The 18,868-nt window shown below is 43.2% G+C and overlaps 1 protein-coding gene across 1 annotated transcript; it reads right to left on the bottom strand.

The window, feature by feature from the left end:
- Positions 1–9,328: 9,328 nt before the first annotated feature.
- On the bottom strand, positions 9,329–13,111 carry LOC144505295 (uncharacterized). The gene has a single exon (XM_078231389.1). It carries the CDS (start codon positions 12,140–12,142, stop codon positions 11,312–11,314), a length of 831 nt encoding a protein of 276 aa, XP_078087515.1. The 5' UTR covers positions 12,143–13,111; the 3' UTR covers positions 9,329–11,311.
- Positions 13,112–18,868: the final 5,757 nt, after the last annotated feature.

Consider the following 18,868-nt stretch of genomic DNA (forward strand, 5'->3'; position numbering starts at 1 on the left):
GCCCTTCGACCCAACTTGTCCATGCCACCCTTTTTTTTTAAAACCCCTAAGCAAATCCCAATTGCCTGCATTTGGCCCATATCCCTCTATACCCATCGTACGCATGTAACTATCTAAATGCTTTTTAAAAGATAAAATTGTACCCGCCTCTACTACCTCTGGCAGCTTGTTCCAGATACTCACCACCCTCTGTGTGAAAAAATTGCCCTCTGGACACTTTTGTATCTCTCCCCTCTCATCTTAAACCTATGTCCTCTAGCTTTAGACTCCCCTACCTTTGGGAAAAGATATTGGCTATCTACCTTGTCTATGCCCCTCATTATTTTATAGACCTCTATAAGGCCACCCCTCAGCCTCCTACGCTCCAGATTAAAAAGTCCCAGTCTCTTCAGCCTCTCCATATAACTCAATCCATCAAGTCTCGGTAGAATCCGAATAAATCTTTTCTGCACTCTTTCTAATTTAATAATATCCTTTCTATAATCGGGTGACTAGAATTGCACACAGTATTCCAAGTGTGGCCTTACCAATGTCTTGTCCAACTTTAACAAGACGTCCCAACACCTGTATTCAATGTTCTGACTGATGATCTTATGTGGGAAATGATTCACTTTTGCATCCAGCCTCACTGACCGTCAAGTTGTTCAATCTGTTCAGACTCTTGTGATAGAGTACCTTTAAGAAAGATGTTTCTTTTAAACATGATTTCTGCAGCTCCCACAATTTCAGTGATATCATTGTTGTTGGGCTGACTGAGATGAGTCATTTTATTGCTACTTAAGTGGCTTAAATAGTGTTGTTTGTGTTTATTCTGGGATTAGTTTTCCGATCCTGAATTGTTAGGAGGATGGTCATGTGTTTTTGGAGAGGTTTTTTTTCCCAGTGAGTTTAAGGCTTCATTTACAGTTCTGAGCTGCAGGTTTGAGTTTCAGTTTAAGAAGCAACATCAAGCTAAAAATAAGTGTTTTCCCTCTCTCCCTGTTGTTTTGAAAATTCTGTTGGTTAGCTGAGATCAAGATCTTGTTTTCCTGAAAGTTGAAAATCTGCTGTTGCTGGTGTTTCGGGAAGCTTCAAACTGTTCGGAGTGAATCCAGAGAACTGCAGACTTCAACCAAAGGACTCAATTTCCAATATCACGTGAGTATTAGTCTGTGCTGTGTTTAACCTGTGAAAAGCGTCTTTTGCCTGTGGGATTGGTTTGATTGGAACATTGTAGATATCTTTGTTAAGGGGTATACATTAACTTGATTGTTTGTAATTGATAAAAGTACTTACTAATTTTTTACTATACATGTTAACTGTATTCTTAAATAAACTTGGTTTGTTCAAACCAAAAGAGAAAATGCGGAAAATCTCAACAGGTATGGCAGCATCTGTAGGGAGAGAAAAGAGTTGATGTTTCGAGTCCAGATGACCCTTTGTCAAAGCGCCTGACAGCTTTAACATAGTGAAAAGTATTGTTTCTTGCACGCTAGACAGACAAAGCATACCATTCATAGAGAAGGAAACAAGAGAGTGCAGAATATAGTGTTACAGTCATAAGTAAGGTGTAGAGAAAGATCAACTTAATGCAAGGTAAGTCCATTTAGAAGTCTGACAGCAGCAGGGAAGAAGCTGCTCTTGAGTCGGTTGGTACGTGACCTTAGACGTTTGTATCTTTTTCCCGAAGGAAGAAGGTAGAAGAGAGAATGTCGGGGGTGTGTGGGGTCCTTAATTATGCTGGCTGCTTTGCCGAGGCAGCGGGAAGTGTAGACAGAGTCAATGGATGAGAAGCTGGTTTGCGTGATGGTTTTTGCGTATTGGTTGCAGAAGCAGACTTGCAATAAAACACAGTGCTGAGGCACAGGGTCCCCACCAATGGCTAGTTTGTGGGAATTTAAACCAATTTTTTCAGTGGCAACATTCAGGATAGAGGCAATGCAGAGAGAACTGACCTGTGTGACTGGGGCCTTTTCCTCACACTGGGCACCTGTGTAGAGTCTGAGTGCTGTCAGCTTCTTACAGTCTGATCCCTTGGTCCAGGTAAACCCTTCAGACCACATCACTGAATAAACTGAAGCTGATTATTTTCGAAGGGCTGTTTGTGGAAACATGTTGCGTAAATTGCCTGCAGCGTTTCAAATACAGCAATGGCTGTGTTTGTAAAAATGGCTCAGAAGTAAAGCTATTCCTGGGCATAGGTATATATGAGTTGATTAAATAAGGCACTCATTTTGCATGTTAATGAGGTTAATTATTTCCTGGAAATAGATCTCACTCTCTCCCTCTCTGACAGTTTCCCCCATGCTGATTTCCCTCTTCTTATGCTCTCTCTGTGTCTCCCATTATCGAATGTACCAATCATCTAACTCAGTCCGTTTTAACCAATTGATTTACTATTGACTTCAGTCTTAATCTGAATTAAACTCTTTCCTCAGATTAATTTGCTGGGAGTTATCAGCAAATATTCCCCAGCAGTCAGGCAGGAGATTCCATTTGTTTTAATCCGGTGCAGAATCAATTGGTGTTGGATGCGAGAGAAATTATTTTGATTTGTTTCATGCACTCCACAAATTTAGTGATAAGAAGGGAAGCATGTTGGCTGGTCCAATAGGAACATGGAAATTAGGAGCCAAAGTAGGCAATTCAGCCCTTCGAGCCTGCTCCACCATTCAATCAGATCATGGCTGATCTCTTCCAGGTCTGAAATCCACCTCCTTACCTGCTCCCCATAATCCCTTTAACCATTTTCTTTTTTACCTGAAATATATCTATCGCCTTCTTGAAAACACTTAATGATTCAGACTCCACCATGCTATGGGGCAGCTCTCTGCGAGAAGCACTTCCTCCTGATTTCAGTCTTAAATCTGTCACCTCTTGACATATACCTGTCACCTCTTGTTCTAGATTGTCCCACAAGGGGAAGTAGTTGATCTACATTCACGTTCCAATTCCTTTTAGTATTTTATATACCTCGATCAGATCCTCTCTCATCCCTCTAAACTCCAGTGAATATAAGGCCAAACTGCTAATCTCTTCTCATATGCCAATCCTTTCATCCATGAAATTAATCTGGTGTACCTTGTCTGAACTGCCTCCAATACCAGCACATCCTCAAATAGGAGACCAAAACTGGACACAATACTGCTGATCTGGCCCCACCAACACCCTCTACAATTGCAACAACACTTCTCTACGTTTATACTCGTCCTTTTGCAATATATGCTAACATTCAGACGGCACAGTAGCACAGTGGTTAGCACTGCTGCTTCATAGCTCCAGGGACCTGGGTTCGATTCCCAGCTTGGGTCACTGTCTGTGTGGAGTTTGCACATTCTCCTCGTGTCTGCGTGGGTTTCCTCCGGGTGCTCCAGTTTCCTCCCACAGTCCAAAGATGTGCGGGTTAGGTTGATTGGCCATGCTAAAATTGCCCCTTAGTGTCCTGAGATGTGTAGGTTCGAGGGATTAGTGGGTAAATATGTAGAGATATGGGGGTAGGGCCTGGGTGGGATTGTGGTCGGTGCAAACTCAATGGGCCGAATGGCCTCTTTCTGCACTGTAGGGTATCTATGATCGATGATTCTATTTGTCTTTTTTTAATTACATGGTGCACCTGCATACCAACTTTCTGTGGTTTGTGAACAAAGACACCATGATCCCTTTGCCCAGATGAATCTTGAATCTGCTTTCCATTGAGATAGTAATTTGCCTTTCAATTTTTTTTCAGTCAAAATGGATAACCTCACACTTATCCACATTAAACTCCATCTGCCAGATTGTGGTCCATTCTTCTCGCCTATTAATATCTGTATATAAAATATTTATCTCCTCTTCACTGCCTGTCTTCTGACCTATTTTAGTATCATCCACAAATTTTGCTATGTTATACTCTGTCTCTGCTTGCAGATCATTTATATTGATTGTAAACAGTTGAGGTCCTAGGACAGGTGCCGGTTCGAAGGGCTGAATGGCCTTCTCCTGCATCTATTTTCTATGTTTCTGTGTGACACCCTTTGGAGCACCGGATACGGGTGATTAAAGATGCTCTGACTCCCACATCAACTCAAGAGTTACGGTCGTTTCTAGGGCTGCTGGTGTATCACAGAAAATTAAATTGAACCAGGCCTCCAACTTGGTTTCACTACATCAACTGCTAAAAAAGGGTCAAGCTTGGGAATAGCCCACCCATCAAGATCTGGTATTTAACAGAGTAAAGCAACAGCTATCATTGTTGAATGTCTAAGTACATTGATTAGCACACATAGATGGCCAAATGGAGAGGAACGCCCAATTGCATATGCCTCTAGGACCTTGGCTATAGTGGCAAGAAAGTATGCCCAAATTGAAAAAGAAAGGTTGGCAGTAATATTTGGAGTGAAAAAATTCCATCAATACCTTTATGGGCCAAAATTTCTGATTGGCACCGAACACAAGCCGCTACTGGGGCTGCTAAGACAGGACAAAGCAATGCCACTGATAGTCGTGACCCAATTCCAGCGGTGGACGATATTATTGGCCGCCGATAGCTGTCAGTTTGAACGTCGGTTGGGAGGCTACATTGCAGATGCTTATGCCCTGAGTAGGCTGCCTTTATCAGACATCCCACCAATGGTATCACAAGTAGAAGAGATGGTAATGGCCATAAATTTTCTGCATACTCTTCCAGTGGCTACGCATAACATACATTTGTGGGTGCAAAAGCACTCGGTCCTCAGAAAAGTCAAACAATTAGTGCTGACGAGAGAATTGGAAAGGCCAGTACTGCCCCAATTCCTCCCATATTGCAGTAGGAGAGCAGCTCACAGTAAAATATGGCGTATTGCTATCAGGGGTTGTTCTGAGTCAGGGCTGCCATTCCACACTGCCTGAACTAAAGCATGGACACCAAAATGAAGATGTTGGCAAGAAGAAATGTTTGGTGGCCCAGAATAGACACGGACATAGTGGCGCTTGTAGATCGATGCCAGCAATAACTAAAGTTGCCACCAGCAGTCTCCTACACCCATGGGAATGGCCTGATGGACCATGGACTCAGTTACATGTGGATATCTATCCATCCCAAGTGGATGGACATTCATGGGATGCTTTAGGTAACCACAACAATAATGATAGAGAAAAATTGCACCTCCTTTTTGATGCAGGGGATTCTGGACTTGCTGCTCTCTGACAATGGGATGTCTTTTGCCAGGTTCATGAAGTTGAACGGGATATGAGATATCAGTATAGCACCATACCATCCATTGTCACGGAGAGAGCAGTCCAGACTTTAAAAGTTTCTTTAAAAAAAGCAACCGGCAGCCTCAAAGGACACCAAGCTCTCTCATTAGTTATCTGATTACAGGACAAGTCCTACATGCCACGACAGGAATGATGCCCACAGAATTGCACAAGGCCAGCCGACTCCACAAGAGATTGAGTGTGATCTTCCCGAATCTGGGGGCAAAGGTGGAAAAGCATCAATAAGCCCAATACAGAGGTCATGACAACAACAGCTGGGAGAGATAATTGGAGACCAGTGAAAAGGCACTGGTAAAGAATTATGCCAAGGGACCCGGAGGAGCCTACCATGCCCAGTGGGCCGAGAACTGAGGAGAGCCCTCCCAGACTGGCCAGCCCTGCCTCTCCATCGTAAGTAGTTAGGACCTCAGAGTCCGAACTGGACGCTGCAGACGAAACTGCGGCTATTCCATTGCCTTCTGAGAAATTGAGTGAAGCGGAACTCTGGTGCTCTCGTTATAAGTGATGAGTGCCTGTTTGATACACCACACCCATGTCTAGACACTGAGTTGGAGGAAACAGTTCCGACGTTAGAAAAAGGTTCAGGAGGTGGGCCTCCTTGGTGAACTGTGATATCAAGGCCTGTACCTGGTCCAGATGTTTTTTGCTAGAGGGCCTCACCCACGTGTATTTTGTAGGATACTGGCCCCATCTTAGAGTCAACTGTTCCTAGTGGCCATGCGGGCCCTTTGGCATAATTCTTTACCAGTACCTTTTCACCGGTCTCCAATTACCTCTCCCAGCTGTTGTTGTCATGACGTCTGCATTAGGCTTCTTGCTGCTTTTCCACCTTCACCTCCAGATTCAGGAAGGTCAAACTCAATCTAGTGTGGAGTCGGCTGCCATGAGCAATTCTGTGGGCATCATTCCTGTAGTGGCATGTGGGAGTTGTCCTGTAATCAGATAGCTTGGTGTCCATTGAGGCTGCCGGCTGATTTTTTTTAAAAGTCTGGACCGCTCTCTCCGTGACAATGGATGGTATGGTGCTATACTGATATCTCATATCCCGTTCAACTTCATGAACCTGGCAAAATACATCCCATTGTCAGAGACCAGCAAGTCCGGGATCCCATGTATCAAAAAGGGAGTATGGGAGGATGAGTTCCTTGATTGAGGTACTGATTGCCCAATCAAGGGTATATATTTAATGTGTATATATGTGGATTGTCAGGTTTACTGGCACTCCGGATTCTGATTCTGTACCTGAAGCAATCTTAGGAGATAAGTTTGTAAATGAAGAGAATCTGGTGAAGGGACAGCAGCCTCTGAGGAATTATTTCAAAAAGTGTTTCCAAATCCTCTCGCCCAATGCCCCCTCTCAACTTCTCCGGGACAAACAAGAGGCTCTCTGCTTCCAAGTTGATCAACGTCGCTGCTCAGGCGCTCTGATGTCAAGCTCCAGCGGACGCATTGCGCATGCTCCAGATCACAATGCTGGCAGTGATTGACAGCAGCTGTGCACCAATAGGAGAAGGAAGACGGGAAGAAGTGGGTGTGGCTTGCCTCAACCAATATGAGCGAATGAGGGGCGGGGCTGAGCTCGGATCTCCTTCATTGGATGAGACTTTATAATTTCAAAAGCTGATTTCACCCAAACCCAGCAGAAATCTGGACTTTTCTGTTTGTGGCTTTAAACAGATTAAACCCTGTGGGTGTGCAGCAAACATTTTAATATTTGTGGCAACATAATGGAATAATACAGAAATAATCCAACGGCTGACTTAAAGGGCAATATCAAAGAGAGTCCTTGGTTTCATTAAATGAATCAATAGAAAGATTAGAACAGGTTAGAGAGAAAGTTAATAGTGTCATCATTCCGAACAACACTGATTAGAAAGGGATAACTGATCTGAAGAACAATATCTGTAGTTGTGTGGAGGGAGAAATCCAATCAGGTTCCAAGTGTTTAAATGTTTTTGAAATCAGAAATCATGCAAAAATCTGGAACCGTTGTGAATATGGATTGATATTAGATGGAAGATCTGGATCAGTGCGCTAACCCAGGAAGCCTTAAGATCAGACTGACAGTATTTCAGAATTGAAACTGAACAGAAAACAAAACTCAGCAGAGCTCACTGCATCCATAAGAAGCGTTAGCAGCTTGAGTCCATTTAGCTTTAATGTTAACTGTGCTTTCTCTCTTTACAAATGCTGCCAGAGCTGTTGGGATTTTCCAGCATCCTCTGTTTTTGTTTCAGTTTCCAGCATCTGCGGTGTTTTGCTCATTCCAGAACTGACCCTGTCATAGCAACAATCCCATTTTTATCACTGTTAGTAAGGCAAATGGACCTCTTGATGGAGGCATCTTGGAGGATGATGTACGCAAATAATTTGTGAGCTATCTGACGATAATAGTGAAGGAAAAGGAAAAGGCCTGGAAAGCAGCAGACACTTCATGCTTGGGCCTGGTCTGTGTAAGATGATCTTTCGGAGAGTTGGTGAGACTCAATGGGCTTAATGGTCACCTTCTGCTCCATAGGGATTCTATTCTATGGTTCTATGGACTATGAGCAGTTTCGACCATCCAAATCCACCTCTTCCACTGAACCTTCAATTCAGATTGAACAGCATCTGGGACAGAAGCAAAAACAAGGCATTAACAATAAACAATGGATAGAAAGATGGCTACAAACTCGCTGTAAATATGATCCTCTGATATCTGTTTTGGAGTCATCTTTCCTTCCATTCTGCTACCTGACTCCTCACTTTATACGGCCTGATCTTGCTCACACTTCAGATTGTCATAAATAACAAGCTGGTTACAAAGCAGAAAGCAGAGATAAGAGGTTAAAATCAGCTACTCACTGAAATAAGGGAGGGAGTGGGGTTCCACATGGAACAATGCAGCGACCACTGTTAGTCATAATTTACATAAACCATTTGGACTTAGAAATCAGAAGGCCAATTTTAAAATTTGGGAGCAGAATGACAGCAAATCACAGTCAAACATTTCCGATTCACAAAACTTTGCAACACAGCTCATGAAATAATTAATCCAGTAGCAGACTGATCAATAACACAAGAAGTGATTAACTGCTTTATTTATGAATTAGCTGATGACCAAATTGGGAGATACAGTTAATACTGACGAAAGCTGCAACAAAACCCTGGTATCTAAAATAAAATATCTCTAAAATCCAAAGATGTTAGGTTGATTGGCCATGCTAAAATTGCCCCTTAGTGTCCTGAGATGCATAGATTAGAGGGATTAGTGGGTAAAATATGTGGGATATGGGGGTAGGGCCTGGGTGGGATTGTGGTCGGTGCAGACTCGATGGGCCAAATGGCCTCTTTCTGCACTGTAGGGTTTTTATGATTCTATGATACACATATCAATAAAACAGGAAGTTCTTGGGAACTCACTGCACGTCCTTCTTTATCTGGAGATCAAGTGACTTGTATAATTATTCCAGCAGCTAAAAAGATCTTGTGAACTCCTCCATGTGCCATTTTAATACAGACATTGAATTATTTATTTTTAATTACATTTTCCTATGTTAAAGGTGCTATACTAATACAAGTTGTTGTTCATGTTGCTTTAAAGTGTTAGACTCAGGACTGTAATAAAAGTACCTCAGAAATGTCACAGGATAATCACAATGGCTGTTATAAACTGGAGACTCAATCCTGCCATTTCAGTTTCAGTCTGGAGAGAGCAGTTTTACACCAATCTCCATGATTTAAAAGGGTCATCCAATCGTTAAATTTAAAGGTCTAAGTCATGGCGAGAGAGGGGTGTGGTGTGCCCCTCATCTTCCATGTGGGTAGCTGGGAACATTTCCAGAGCCCGCGACTAGCATGTGTGCAGGAGGTGTCTCCAGCTGCAGCTCCTGGAAGCTGAGTTTCAGAACTGGAATAGTGACAGGGGACACTCTGGAACATCTGTGAGGTGGAGAGTATCATGGGTAGCATATGTAGACAGGCTAAGAGTCCACAGGAGGAAGGGAATGGGTCACCACCAGGCAGACCAAGAGGTCTACACAGGCTGTGCAGGAATCTCCTGTGGCCATTACCCTGTAAAACAGATTTCCCACTTTGGATACTGTTGAGGAGAATGGCCTGTCAGGGGAAAACAGCAACATGCAAATTCATTGCACCACAGTTGGCTCTGCTGCACAGGGGAAGAGCAACAAGTGTGAGAATGTAATAGTTAGAGGGGATTCAATTGTAAGGGGAACAGACAGGCATTTCTGTGGCCACAAATTAGACTCCAGGATGGTATGTTGCCTCCCTGGCATGAGGGTCAAGGATGTGTCAGAGCAGTTGTAGGACATACTGGAGGGGGAGGATGAACAGCCAGTGGTCGTAGCACACAATGGTACAAACAAAATAAGTTTAAAAAAGGATGAGGTCCTAAAAGTAGAATATAGGGAGTTAGGAAGAAAGTTGAAAAGTAGAACCTCAATGGTAGTCCCACGAGCTAGTCAGAGTAGAAATAGCGTATTATATCGGATGAATACGTGGCTGAAGAAATGGCGAAAGGGGAGGGTTTCAGACTCCTGGGACATTAGGACCCGTTGTGGGGAGAGGTGGGACCAACATAAACTGGATAGGTTACACCTGGGCAGGACCGGAACAGATGTACTAGGGGGAGTGTGTGTTAGAGTGGTTGTGGAGGGTTTAAACTAAAATTGCAGGGGGATGGGGACCGATGCAAGGAGTTAGAGGAGGGGAAATCAAAGATAAGAACAAGATACAGAAAGAGAAATAAGAAAAGCAATAGCTAGATCAAGGGTCAGAATCAAACAGGGTCACAGCGAAAAATAGTAGGAACAGGACCAGTAATGTTAAAAAGAAAAGCCTCAAGGGTTTTTGCTTTAATGAGCGGAGATATTACAATACAGTTCTCAAGCAGGAGTTAGATATAGCTCTTGGGGCAAAGGGTTAGGGTTATGGTGGAGGGAGGTGGGATCAGGCTTGAATGGCCAAATGGCCTGCTCCTGGTGCTCCTTATTCCTATGTTTCTAATTTTCTATCTTGTTTCCTCCTGCATGTGTTACTTTAATATGGACTTTAAACTATTTATTTTTAACTGTAGTTTCCTATGTTCCCATTGTCCTTTCTATGTTACTATGTTTCTTATCTCCTTCTACACTATACAGATTCTAAATGTGTACATCAGTACAAGTTGCTGTTGGTGTTGGTTTAAAGTGGTAGATTCAAGATTGTCACAAAAACATATTGAAAACTTCATAGAATAATCAGTACAGTAACTTTAAACTGGAGACTTAATCCTGCCATTTCAGTCAGGAGAGAGCACAGTTTTTCACCAATCTCTGATTTAACAGCACATTTCCAATCTGCCAAACTCAGGTTGTATAACCACAGTTATAAAGGAGATTCTGTTCTGTGTTTAGGAGCTTTGAAACACTCTGGTTACAAATCAGAAATCAGAGGGGTTCCAGTTACAGGAAGTTTGCATCTTTCCACCCATTTTTCTCTGTCGCCATGGACTCCACGCAGCCTGATCTTGGTCATCTTTAGATGATACATACTGCACAGGAGCGATTGAGAAACATTTCTTATGTTGCTGAAGATGTACCAAAATGCTGGCAGTGTACAGAGATCAGAAAGACCAAAGTGCTGCTCATTCCTCTCAGTGTGAACTTGAAGGAACTGTATCCAGGTTGAAGTTCTGTTCCTGTCATACAATCCTCCCTCAGATTGTCCTTTCTAAGATCCAGCCAAATGATGTTCAACACTCAAGTGGGAAAGACAAAAATCCACAATAATGTGTTTAACAAAAAGCTTGGCATGATATTTGACATTTATCCAGAATATTAAACAGCAGTCCATTTATACAGTTTATTAACATCAGCTGAAATGAACTTCAATTGTCAGAATGAGAAATTTTAATCTTGTACGTGATTAATAGCAGCAGTGAGCCCAGAATCCATCCCCTTCACGTGCTGGTTAGGTGCATTGGCCATGCTAAATTCTCCCTTAATGTACTTGGACAGGTGCCAGAGTGTGACGACTATGGGATTTTCGCAGTAACTTCATTACAGTGTTCATGTAAGCCTACTTGTGATACTAATGAATAAACTTTAAACCTTCAGTCACTTGTGTGTATGCCAGGAGCATAACTGAGTGAATCCCTTTTCTCAGAGCAGGTGAATGGCACCTCCCCAGTGTGAACACGCTGGTGTGTCAGTAAATCCTTTTTACTTTTAAAGGTCTTCTCACAGTCAGAGCATTGAAAAGGTCTCTGATCAGTGTGCACAAGTTGATGTGTCTGAAGGTGGGATGATCGAGTGAATCCCTTCCCACAAATAGAGCAGATGAAAGGCCTCTCCCCAGTGTGAACTCGCTGGTGTGTCACCAGGTCAGATGAATTAGTAAACCCTTTTCCACACATGGAGCAGCCGAATGGCCTCTCCCCAGTGTGAATTCGCTCATGCGTCAGTAGTTTGGATGGCCGATTAAATCCCTTGCCACAGATGTAGCAGGTGTATGGACTTTCCCCAGTGTGAAGTCGCTGATGTTTCAGAAACCTGGGTAATCGATTAAATCCCTCACCACAGAAGGAACAGATAAACAGACTCTCCTTAGTGTGAATGCGCTGGTGCGTCAGCAGGTAGGATGACTGAGTGAATCCCTTCCCACAAACTGAGCAGGTGAATGGCCTCTCTTCACTGTGAGTTTGCTGATGTCTCTGAAAGCTCGATGACTGACTGATTGCCTTCCCACACACAGAGCAGATAATTGAACTCTGCTCAGTGTGAATGTGCTGGTGTCTCAGGAGGTTGGATGAATTAGTGAATCCCTTCCCACACACGGTGCAGGTGAATGGCCTCTCCCCAGTGTGACTACGTCGATGAATTTCCAACTTTGATGGGGAACCAAATCCCTTCCCACATTCCCCACATTCCCACGGTTTTTCCATGGTGCTGGTGCCCTCGTGTCTATCCAGTTTGGATGATCAGTTCAAATGTCATCCATGTACAGTTTATCTCCACTGTAAATTATGCAATGCTTTTTCAGGCTGTGCAATTGGTTCTCCTTCTTCTATATTAAAGATTCAGTGATATCCAGCTTCTGATTCACTGAGTGAATGTATCGGATTTTACGTGCTGTTTAGTTCGAGTTTCCTGTTTGCAAATCCACCCATTCGAATATCCTATCAAGGGAGTTTACAAAATCCAGGACAGGATAGAAATTCAAAACAGACAATTCTAGTTTATTTCCATTTTGGGATTCGTTCATGGGATGTGGGTGTCACTGGCAAGGCTGGTATTTGTTGCCTATCCGCAATTGCCCTGGAAAAGATGGTGGTGAGCCACTTTCTTAAGTTGCTGCAACACACTTGGTGTTGGTGCTGTTAGGAAGGGACTTCCAGGATTTTGTCCCAGCGGCATTGAAGGAATACCAATATATTTCAGTGTCTGAGTTATGATGGAAAATTTTATTGATGAAGCAGCTGAAGATGGTTGGGCCGAGGATACAGACACGAGGAACTCCCCTAGCGATGTCCTGGGATTGAGATGACAATGAATAAATTTTAAAATGACAAATGTTAATTGGCTTTGTCGATAAAATAAACACTCATCGAATTTTGAAGATCTGAACGATTTCCCAAGGGTTCACACTGACTCTCCTGACTGACTGACTCTGGTTCCAGTCTTCAATCCCCCCGAGACTGGAGACAGAATTCGCTGCTCCCTTTGCTCCTCCGGCCTCTAAACTCTTCTTGCTGTTGTTTCCCAGGACAATCAATGGCCCCTCTCCAACATGACCCCAGGCTGGGGGAAGGGTCTGGGGAAGGGTGTGACGATTAAAACGATGCTGCAGCCTTTCCTCTATCCGCGCGCCGCTGCCCGATTTCTTCTCTTGTTTCCACCGAATCCGACTCACAACAAAGAAACCTCCCAGAATGCCCCGCGGCTGGCCCTGGGGAACATGTGAACTTGGCGCTGGGGAAATCGGCGAATTGGATAGAGCGGTCTCTGAGGCGCGGTGGATTGTGGGAGCGGCATCCTCCATTACTCGTTGAATCCAACAATGCAGAAGGAGGGTTTTTGCCCGCTCCCATCTGCATGAGCTAAGCATTTAGTCACACCCGTCCTCCCTTTCCAGCAGCTCTTTTTGTTTTTTTTTTAAACTTGTAATTGTCTTTTGAAGATTTTGAATCCAATACACACTCAGGCAATGCATTCTAGATACTAACCACTCGCCGGATACAATGTTATCTCTCGTGTCACCATTGCCAGTTTTGTTATTAAAAAATTAGGCTTCTTTCGTTCTGAATCATTTTTAAAAAAATGATGTGGTGTCACTGGCTAGCCTAACATTTCTTGTCAATACTTTATTGCACTTTGTCAGGTGGTAGTCTTCTTCCATTGCTGCAGTGCATGTGGTCTCGGTACGCTCAGTGCCATTGGGAAGGCAATTTCAGAACTGTGGGCCAGTGACATTAAGGAACAGTGAAATATTTCCAAGACAGGATGATGTGTGGCTTGGAGGGGACTTTCCAGGTGGTGGTCTTCCCAGGTATCTGCTGCCCTTTCCCTTTAGGTGGTAGCAGACCTGTGTTGGAAGGTGCTATCGTAAGAGTAATGGTCAATTCCTGAAGTGCATTTTGAGGATGGCACCCATTGTTGCTACTCTGTGTCAGTGGTGGAGGGAGGAAATGTTTGTGGACGAGGTGCCAATCAAGCAGGCTACTTTATCCTAGATAAGACAAAGCTCCTTGACCCCAAAAGAGAAAACGCTGGAAAATCTCAGCAAGTCTGGCAGCATCTGTAAGGAGAGAAAAGAGCTGACGTTTCGAGTCCAGATGACCCTTGGTCAAAGCTTGAAGTTTCTTTTGGTTTCAGATTCCAGCATCCAGTAACTTGCTTTTATACTGCACAGTTTTGGTTCGCTTACTTGAGATTCCATCAATCGCAGTAATTTGCTTTAATCAAGCTCCTTGACTGTGGTTGGAGTTACAATTCTCTTGGCAAGTGCTGAGTATTCCAGCACATTAATGATTTGTGACTTGTACATTTGGATTGGTTTTGGGGAGTCATGAGGTGAGTTATTCTCCGAGGATTCCCAGCCTGTGACCTGCTCTTTTAGAAATATTATTTATATGGATAGTCCTGAAGAACGTCTGGTCAATGGTAACCTGCAGGATGTTGATTGTGCGGGATTTGGTGATGGTAATGACATTGAATGTGAAGGGTCAATAGTTAGATTCTCTCTTATTCAACATTGTTCCTGAAAGCAGAGATTGGGGATAAATGTGTCGTTTTCTAGTTTGCAAGCTGTTCCACAGGGTTCAGACCTCAGGCCCTAAATATTTCCATTCGATATTAATGACTTGGATGAAGAGATAAAATGTATTGTAGCCACATTCGGTGATGCTAAAATAGGTGGGAAAGCAAGTTACAATTAGGATATAAGTAATTTTCCAATGGGTATGGATCGGTCAGTGGACCAAAATTTAGCATATGGAATTTAACATGGATAAGTGTCAGGTTATCCATTTCAGTCCGGAGAATTAAAAGGTAACATATAATTTAAATTGAGAAAAGTATCAAAATGCTTCACTGCAATGGAATCTGGTTGTCCTCACGTATGAATCACAGAAAGTTAGTGTGCAGGTACAGTAGGTAATAAGGAAGGCAAATCGAATTTTGGCATTCATTGTTCATGGAATAGAGCATAAAAGTTGGGAAGTGCTGTTCCAACTGGATAGGGCATTGGTGAGACCACATCTGGATGACTGCACAGCTTTGACAAAGGGTCACCTGGACTCGAAAGGTCAGCTCTTTTCTCTCCTTACAGATGCTACCAGACCTGCTGAGATATTCTAGCGTTTTCTCTTTGGGTTTCAGATTCCAGCATCCAGTAACTTGGTTCGCTTACTTGAGAAAGGATATAAATGTATTACAGGAGGTTCAGAGAAGGTTCATTAGATTGATTTCAGGGATGAAGTTTAATGAGGAGAGACTGAAAAGCTTATGCCTCTACACGCTGGAGTTTAGAAGAATGCGAAGAGATCTAATTGAAATATATAAAGTGTTAAAGAGAATTGACAAGGTAGATGTAGAACGTATATTTCCCATTGTTAGACTTTCTAGAACGAGAGACCATAGTTTTAGACAAAGGGGTCGTGGACTTAAAACAGAAATTAGGAAAAATTGCTTCATTCAAAGGGTCATGGGTCTCTGGAATTCTCACCAGAATGCAATAGACTCTGGCACACTAAATACTAAGGAGGAGATAGAAACATAGTAAAATAGAAACTAGGAGCAGGAGTAGGCCATTCAGCTCTTCGAGCCTGCTCCACCATTCAATATAATAATGGCTGATCATCTATCTTAGTGTGATATTCCTCCTTTCTCTCTATAACCTTGATGCTATTAAAATTTGAAAATGATTCTGTCTCTTTCTTGAATACATTCAGTGACTTGGCCTCCACATTCTTTTCTAGTAGATAATTTCACAGAATCACTACTCCCTGAGTGATTTTTTTCCTTATTTCATTCCTAAATGATTTTTAATTAGTAGCGGGATGAAGGATTATGGGGAGACGGAAGGAAGGTGAAGATGAGGCCGAGATGAGATCAGCATGATCGTATTGAATGGTGCAGCAGGCCCTAGGGGCTAAATTATTTCCCCCTGCTTCTAGTCCTGATGTTCTTCTGTCACATTCTTATGAAAATGCTACTTTTCTGCCCAAGCCTGGATATTGTCCAAGTCTTGTTGCATTGGTAATGGTCTGTTTCCGTATCTTATAAATGGTGCCAAAATTTGTGCAATTATCCATGAAAACCCACTTCTGATATGTAGTTTGAAGTTAAACTCGAAATGAAATCTGGCAGCAAGATTGTGAACAATCTGGTTCAGCTTCAGAATGTTACGAGAGGAATGAGTCGATGGTTGGGGTGTGGGATCTGAAGCATGTTGTGAAGATGAATGTTCCTCTTTTCCAAATACTTAATTGGAAGAAAGCTCTGCCTATCCAGAACTGGATGTCAGCAATTCCCGATGAAATGTTTCAGTTTCAGACCACAAAAAGGATCGGGATGGAGTCAGTGATGAAAGAGTTTATGATGGGGAGTTTCGTGAGCTGGAGTATTGATTCACTTTCTCGCCTTTAACTATGTGGATCTAAAATTAATTCACCTCTGCCAGATAGGATTATATTACAGAAACAGTCATTCTGTCCAATCTTTATGTATAGATGAACATTTATGTTCCACATCTGGGATTTCAATGGTAATGCTACATTCCATGGTTTCCCATATTGCAAAATGAGTCCCATGACTGAGCGCAGGAGTTCTGTGTGGTTGTGCAGCACCAGATTATATTCTTAGCATGCACATTACAAGTAGTGGATGCAGAACATGCTGATCAGGAGGAGATTCCATTTAATTACAAAGAATATAGAACTCAGCAACAGATCATTTTGTTCTGCTCATGCAGTTGAGTTTGTATTTCACATAAGACATGTTCCATTCCATCGACCTCATTTTGGCCTTTTAGGTTATCTTTCTAATCACTCTGCTTTCATCCACTCATTAGGCTCTTATGAAAGAACCTAAGCTACCTGCCCAACCACATGCTGTAGCCATTCTAGCAGCTCTCAGAGTAAATAAATTTATCTTTATTACCCTGTTGGATTTGCTGGTTGCAATCATATCATCCTCGCCTTTGCTTCTCACACAAGTAGAAGCACTGGCTCACATTTACGCTAGCCCATTAATCATAAGAGAAACAAAAATGGAAAATGCTGAAAATGTCAGCAGATCTGACAGCATCTGTGGAGAGAGAATAGAGCCAACATTTGGAGTCTGGATGATACGTTGTCAGAGCCAAATAACAGGAGGATTGATTTTTAAACCTCACACCAAGCTTCAATCCTCCAAAATAACAACAAACTCTCAATTCTGGCAATATCCTTGCAAATCCTTTTCACCTTTCACCCAGTCTTATTTTTTCCTTTTATAGGACAGAAGCCAGATCTAAGGAGATCCATCAAAAATGCCAAAAGACAATACCGGATCAAGCTAGAGTCCCAGGCGAGCCACACCGACCCCCACCGACTATGGCAAGGTCTGCAAGGCATAACAGGCTACAAGGTGAAAGCATGTAAAATCACCGGCTCCAACCCACCCCTCCCTGGTGAGCTCAATTCATTCTATGCCCGTTTTGAGCAAGAGATCAGCGAGAGCATGCCCTCCACCCTGGAAGCCCTGGATGAACCTTTATCTGGGGTCGCCATTTCAGATGTCAGGGCAGCTTTCTTGAAGGTCAATCCATGGAAAGCAAGTGGCCCAGATGGGGTACCCGGACGTACACTCAGATCCTGCATGGATCAGCTGGCGGGGGTATTCACAGACATCTTCAACCTCTCTTTACAACAATCTGAGGTTCCTATCTGCTTCAAGAAGACGACTATTATTCTGCTACCTAAGAAAAACGAAGCAGTGTGCCTAATTGACTATTGGCCAGTGGCTCTGACATCCATCATTATGGTGTGCTTCGAAAGCTTAGTCATGGCACGAATCAGTTCCAGCCTCCTGGACTACCTGGATCCACTACAGTTTGCCGACTGCCACAACAGTTCCAAAGCAGATGTCATTTCCCTGGCCCTGCCAGAGAACACCTAGCAGGGCAGGGAACACCGAGATAACAAGGACACCAATGTCAGACTCCTATTTATTGACTACTTCAACACTTTTATTCGCACGAAACACATCTCCAAACTCAGTGGCCTGGCCCTCAGCACCTCCCTCTGCGACTGGATCCTGAACTTCCTAACTCACAGACCACAATCAGTAAGGATAGGTAACAACACCTCCTCCACGATTATCCTCAACACCGGTGCCCCATAAGGCTGTGTTCTCAGCCCCCTACTGTACTTCTCATACACCTATGACTGTGCAGCCAAATGCCCCTCGAATTCGATTTTCAAGTTTGCTGATGACACCACCGTTGTGGGTCGGATCTCAAACAATGATGAGACAGAGTACAGGAATGACATAGAGGATCTGGTGAACTGGTGTGGCAACAATAATCTCTCCCTCAATGTCAACAAAACTATGGAGATTTTCATCGACTTCAGGAAACGTAAAGGAAAACACGCCCCTGTCTACATCAATATGGATGAAGTAGAAAGGGTCAAGAGCTTCAAGTGTTTAGGTGTCCAGATCACCAACAACCTGTCCTGGTCCCCCCATGCCGACACTATAGTTAAGAAAGCTCATTAACGCCTCTACTTTCTCAGAAGATGAAGGAAATTTGGCATGTCAGCTACGACTCTCACCAACTTTTACCAATGCACCATAGAAAGCATTCTTTCTGGTTGTATCACAGCTTGGTATGGCCCCTGCTCTGCCCAAGACTGCATCGAACTACAAAAGGTCATGAATGTAGCCCAATCCATCATGCAAACCAGCCTCCCATCCATTGACTCTGTCTACACTTCCTGCTGCCTCGGCAAAGCAGCCAGCAAAATTAAGGGCCCCACACACCCTGGACATTCTTTCTTTGACCTTCGTCCTTCGGGAAAAATATACAAATGTCTGAGGTCACATAGCAACCAACTCAGAACACCTGCTGTCAGACTTTTGAATGGACTTACTTTGCATTAAGTTGATCGATCTCTACACCCTAACTA

This window comes from Mustelus asterias, chromosome 16 (assembly GCF_964213995.1).
Source record: "Mustelus asterias chromosome 16, sMusAst1.hap1.1, whole genome shotgun sequence".
Classification (NCBI taxonomy): domain Eukaryota; kingdom Metazoa; phylum Chordata; class Chondrichthyes; order Carcharhiniformes; family Triakidae; genus Mustelus; species Mustelus asterias.

Bases quoted from the DNA above. Each gene is read 5' to 3' on its own strand.
- LOC144505295 (XM_078231389.1), bottom strand. From the start codon at position 12,142: ATGGAAAAACCGTGGGAATGTGGGGAATGTGGGAAGGGATTTGGTTCC.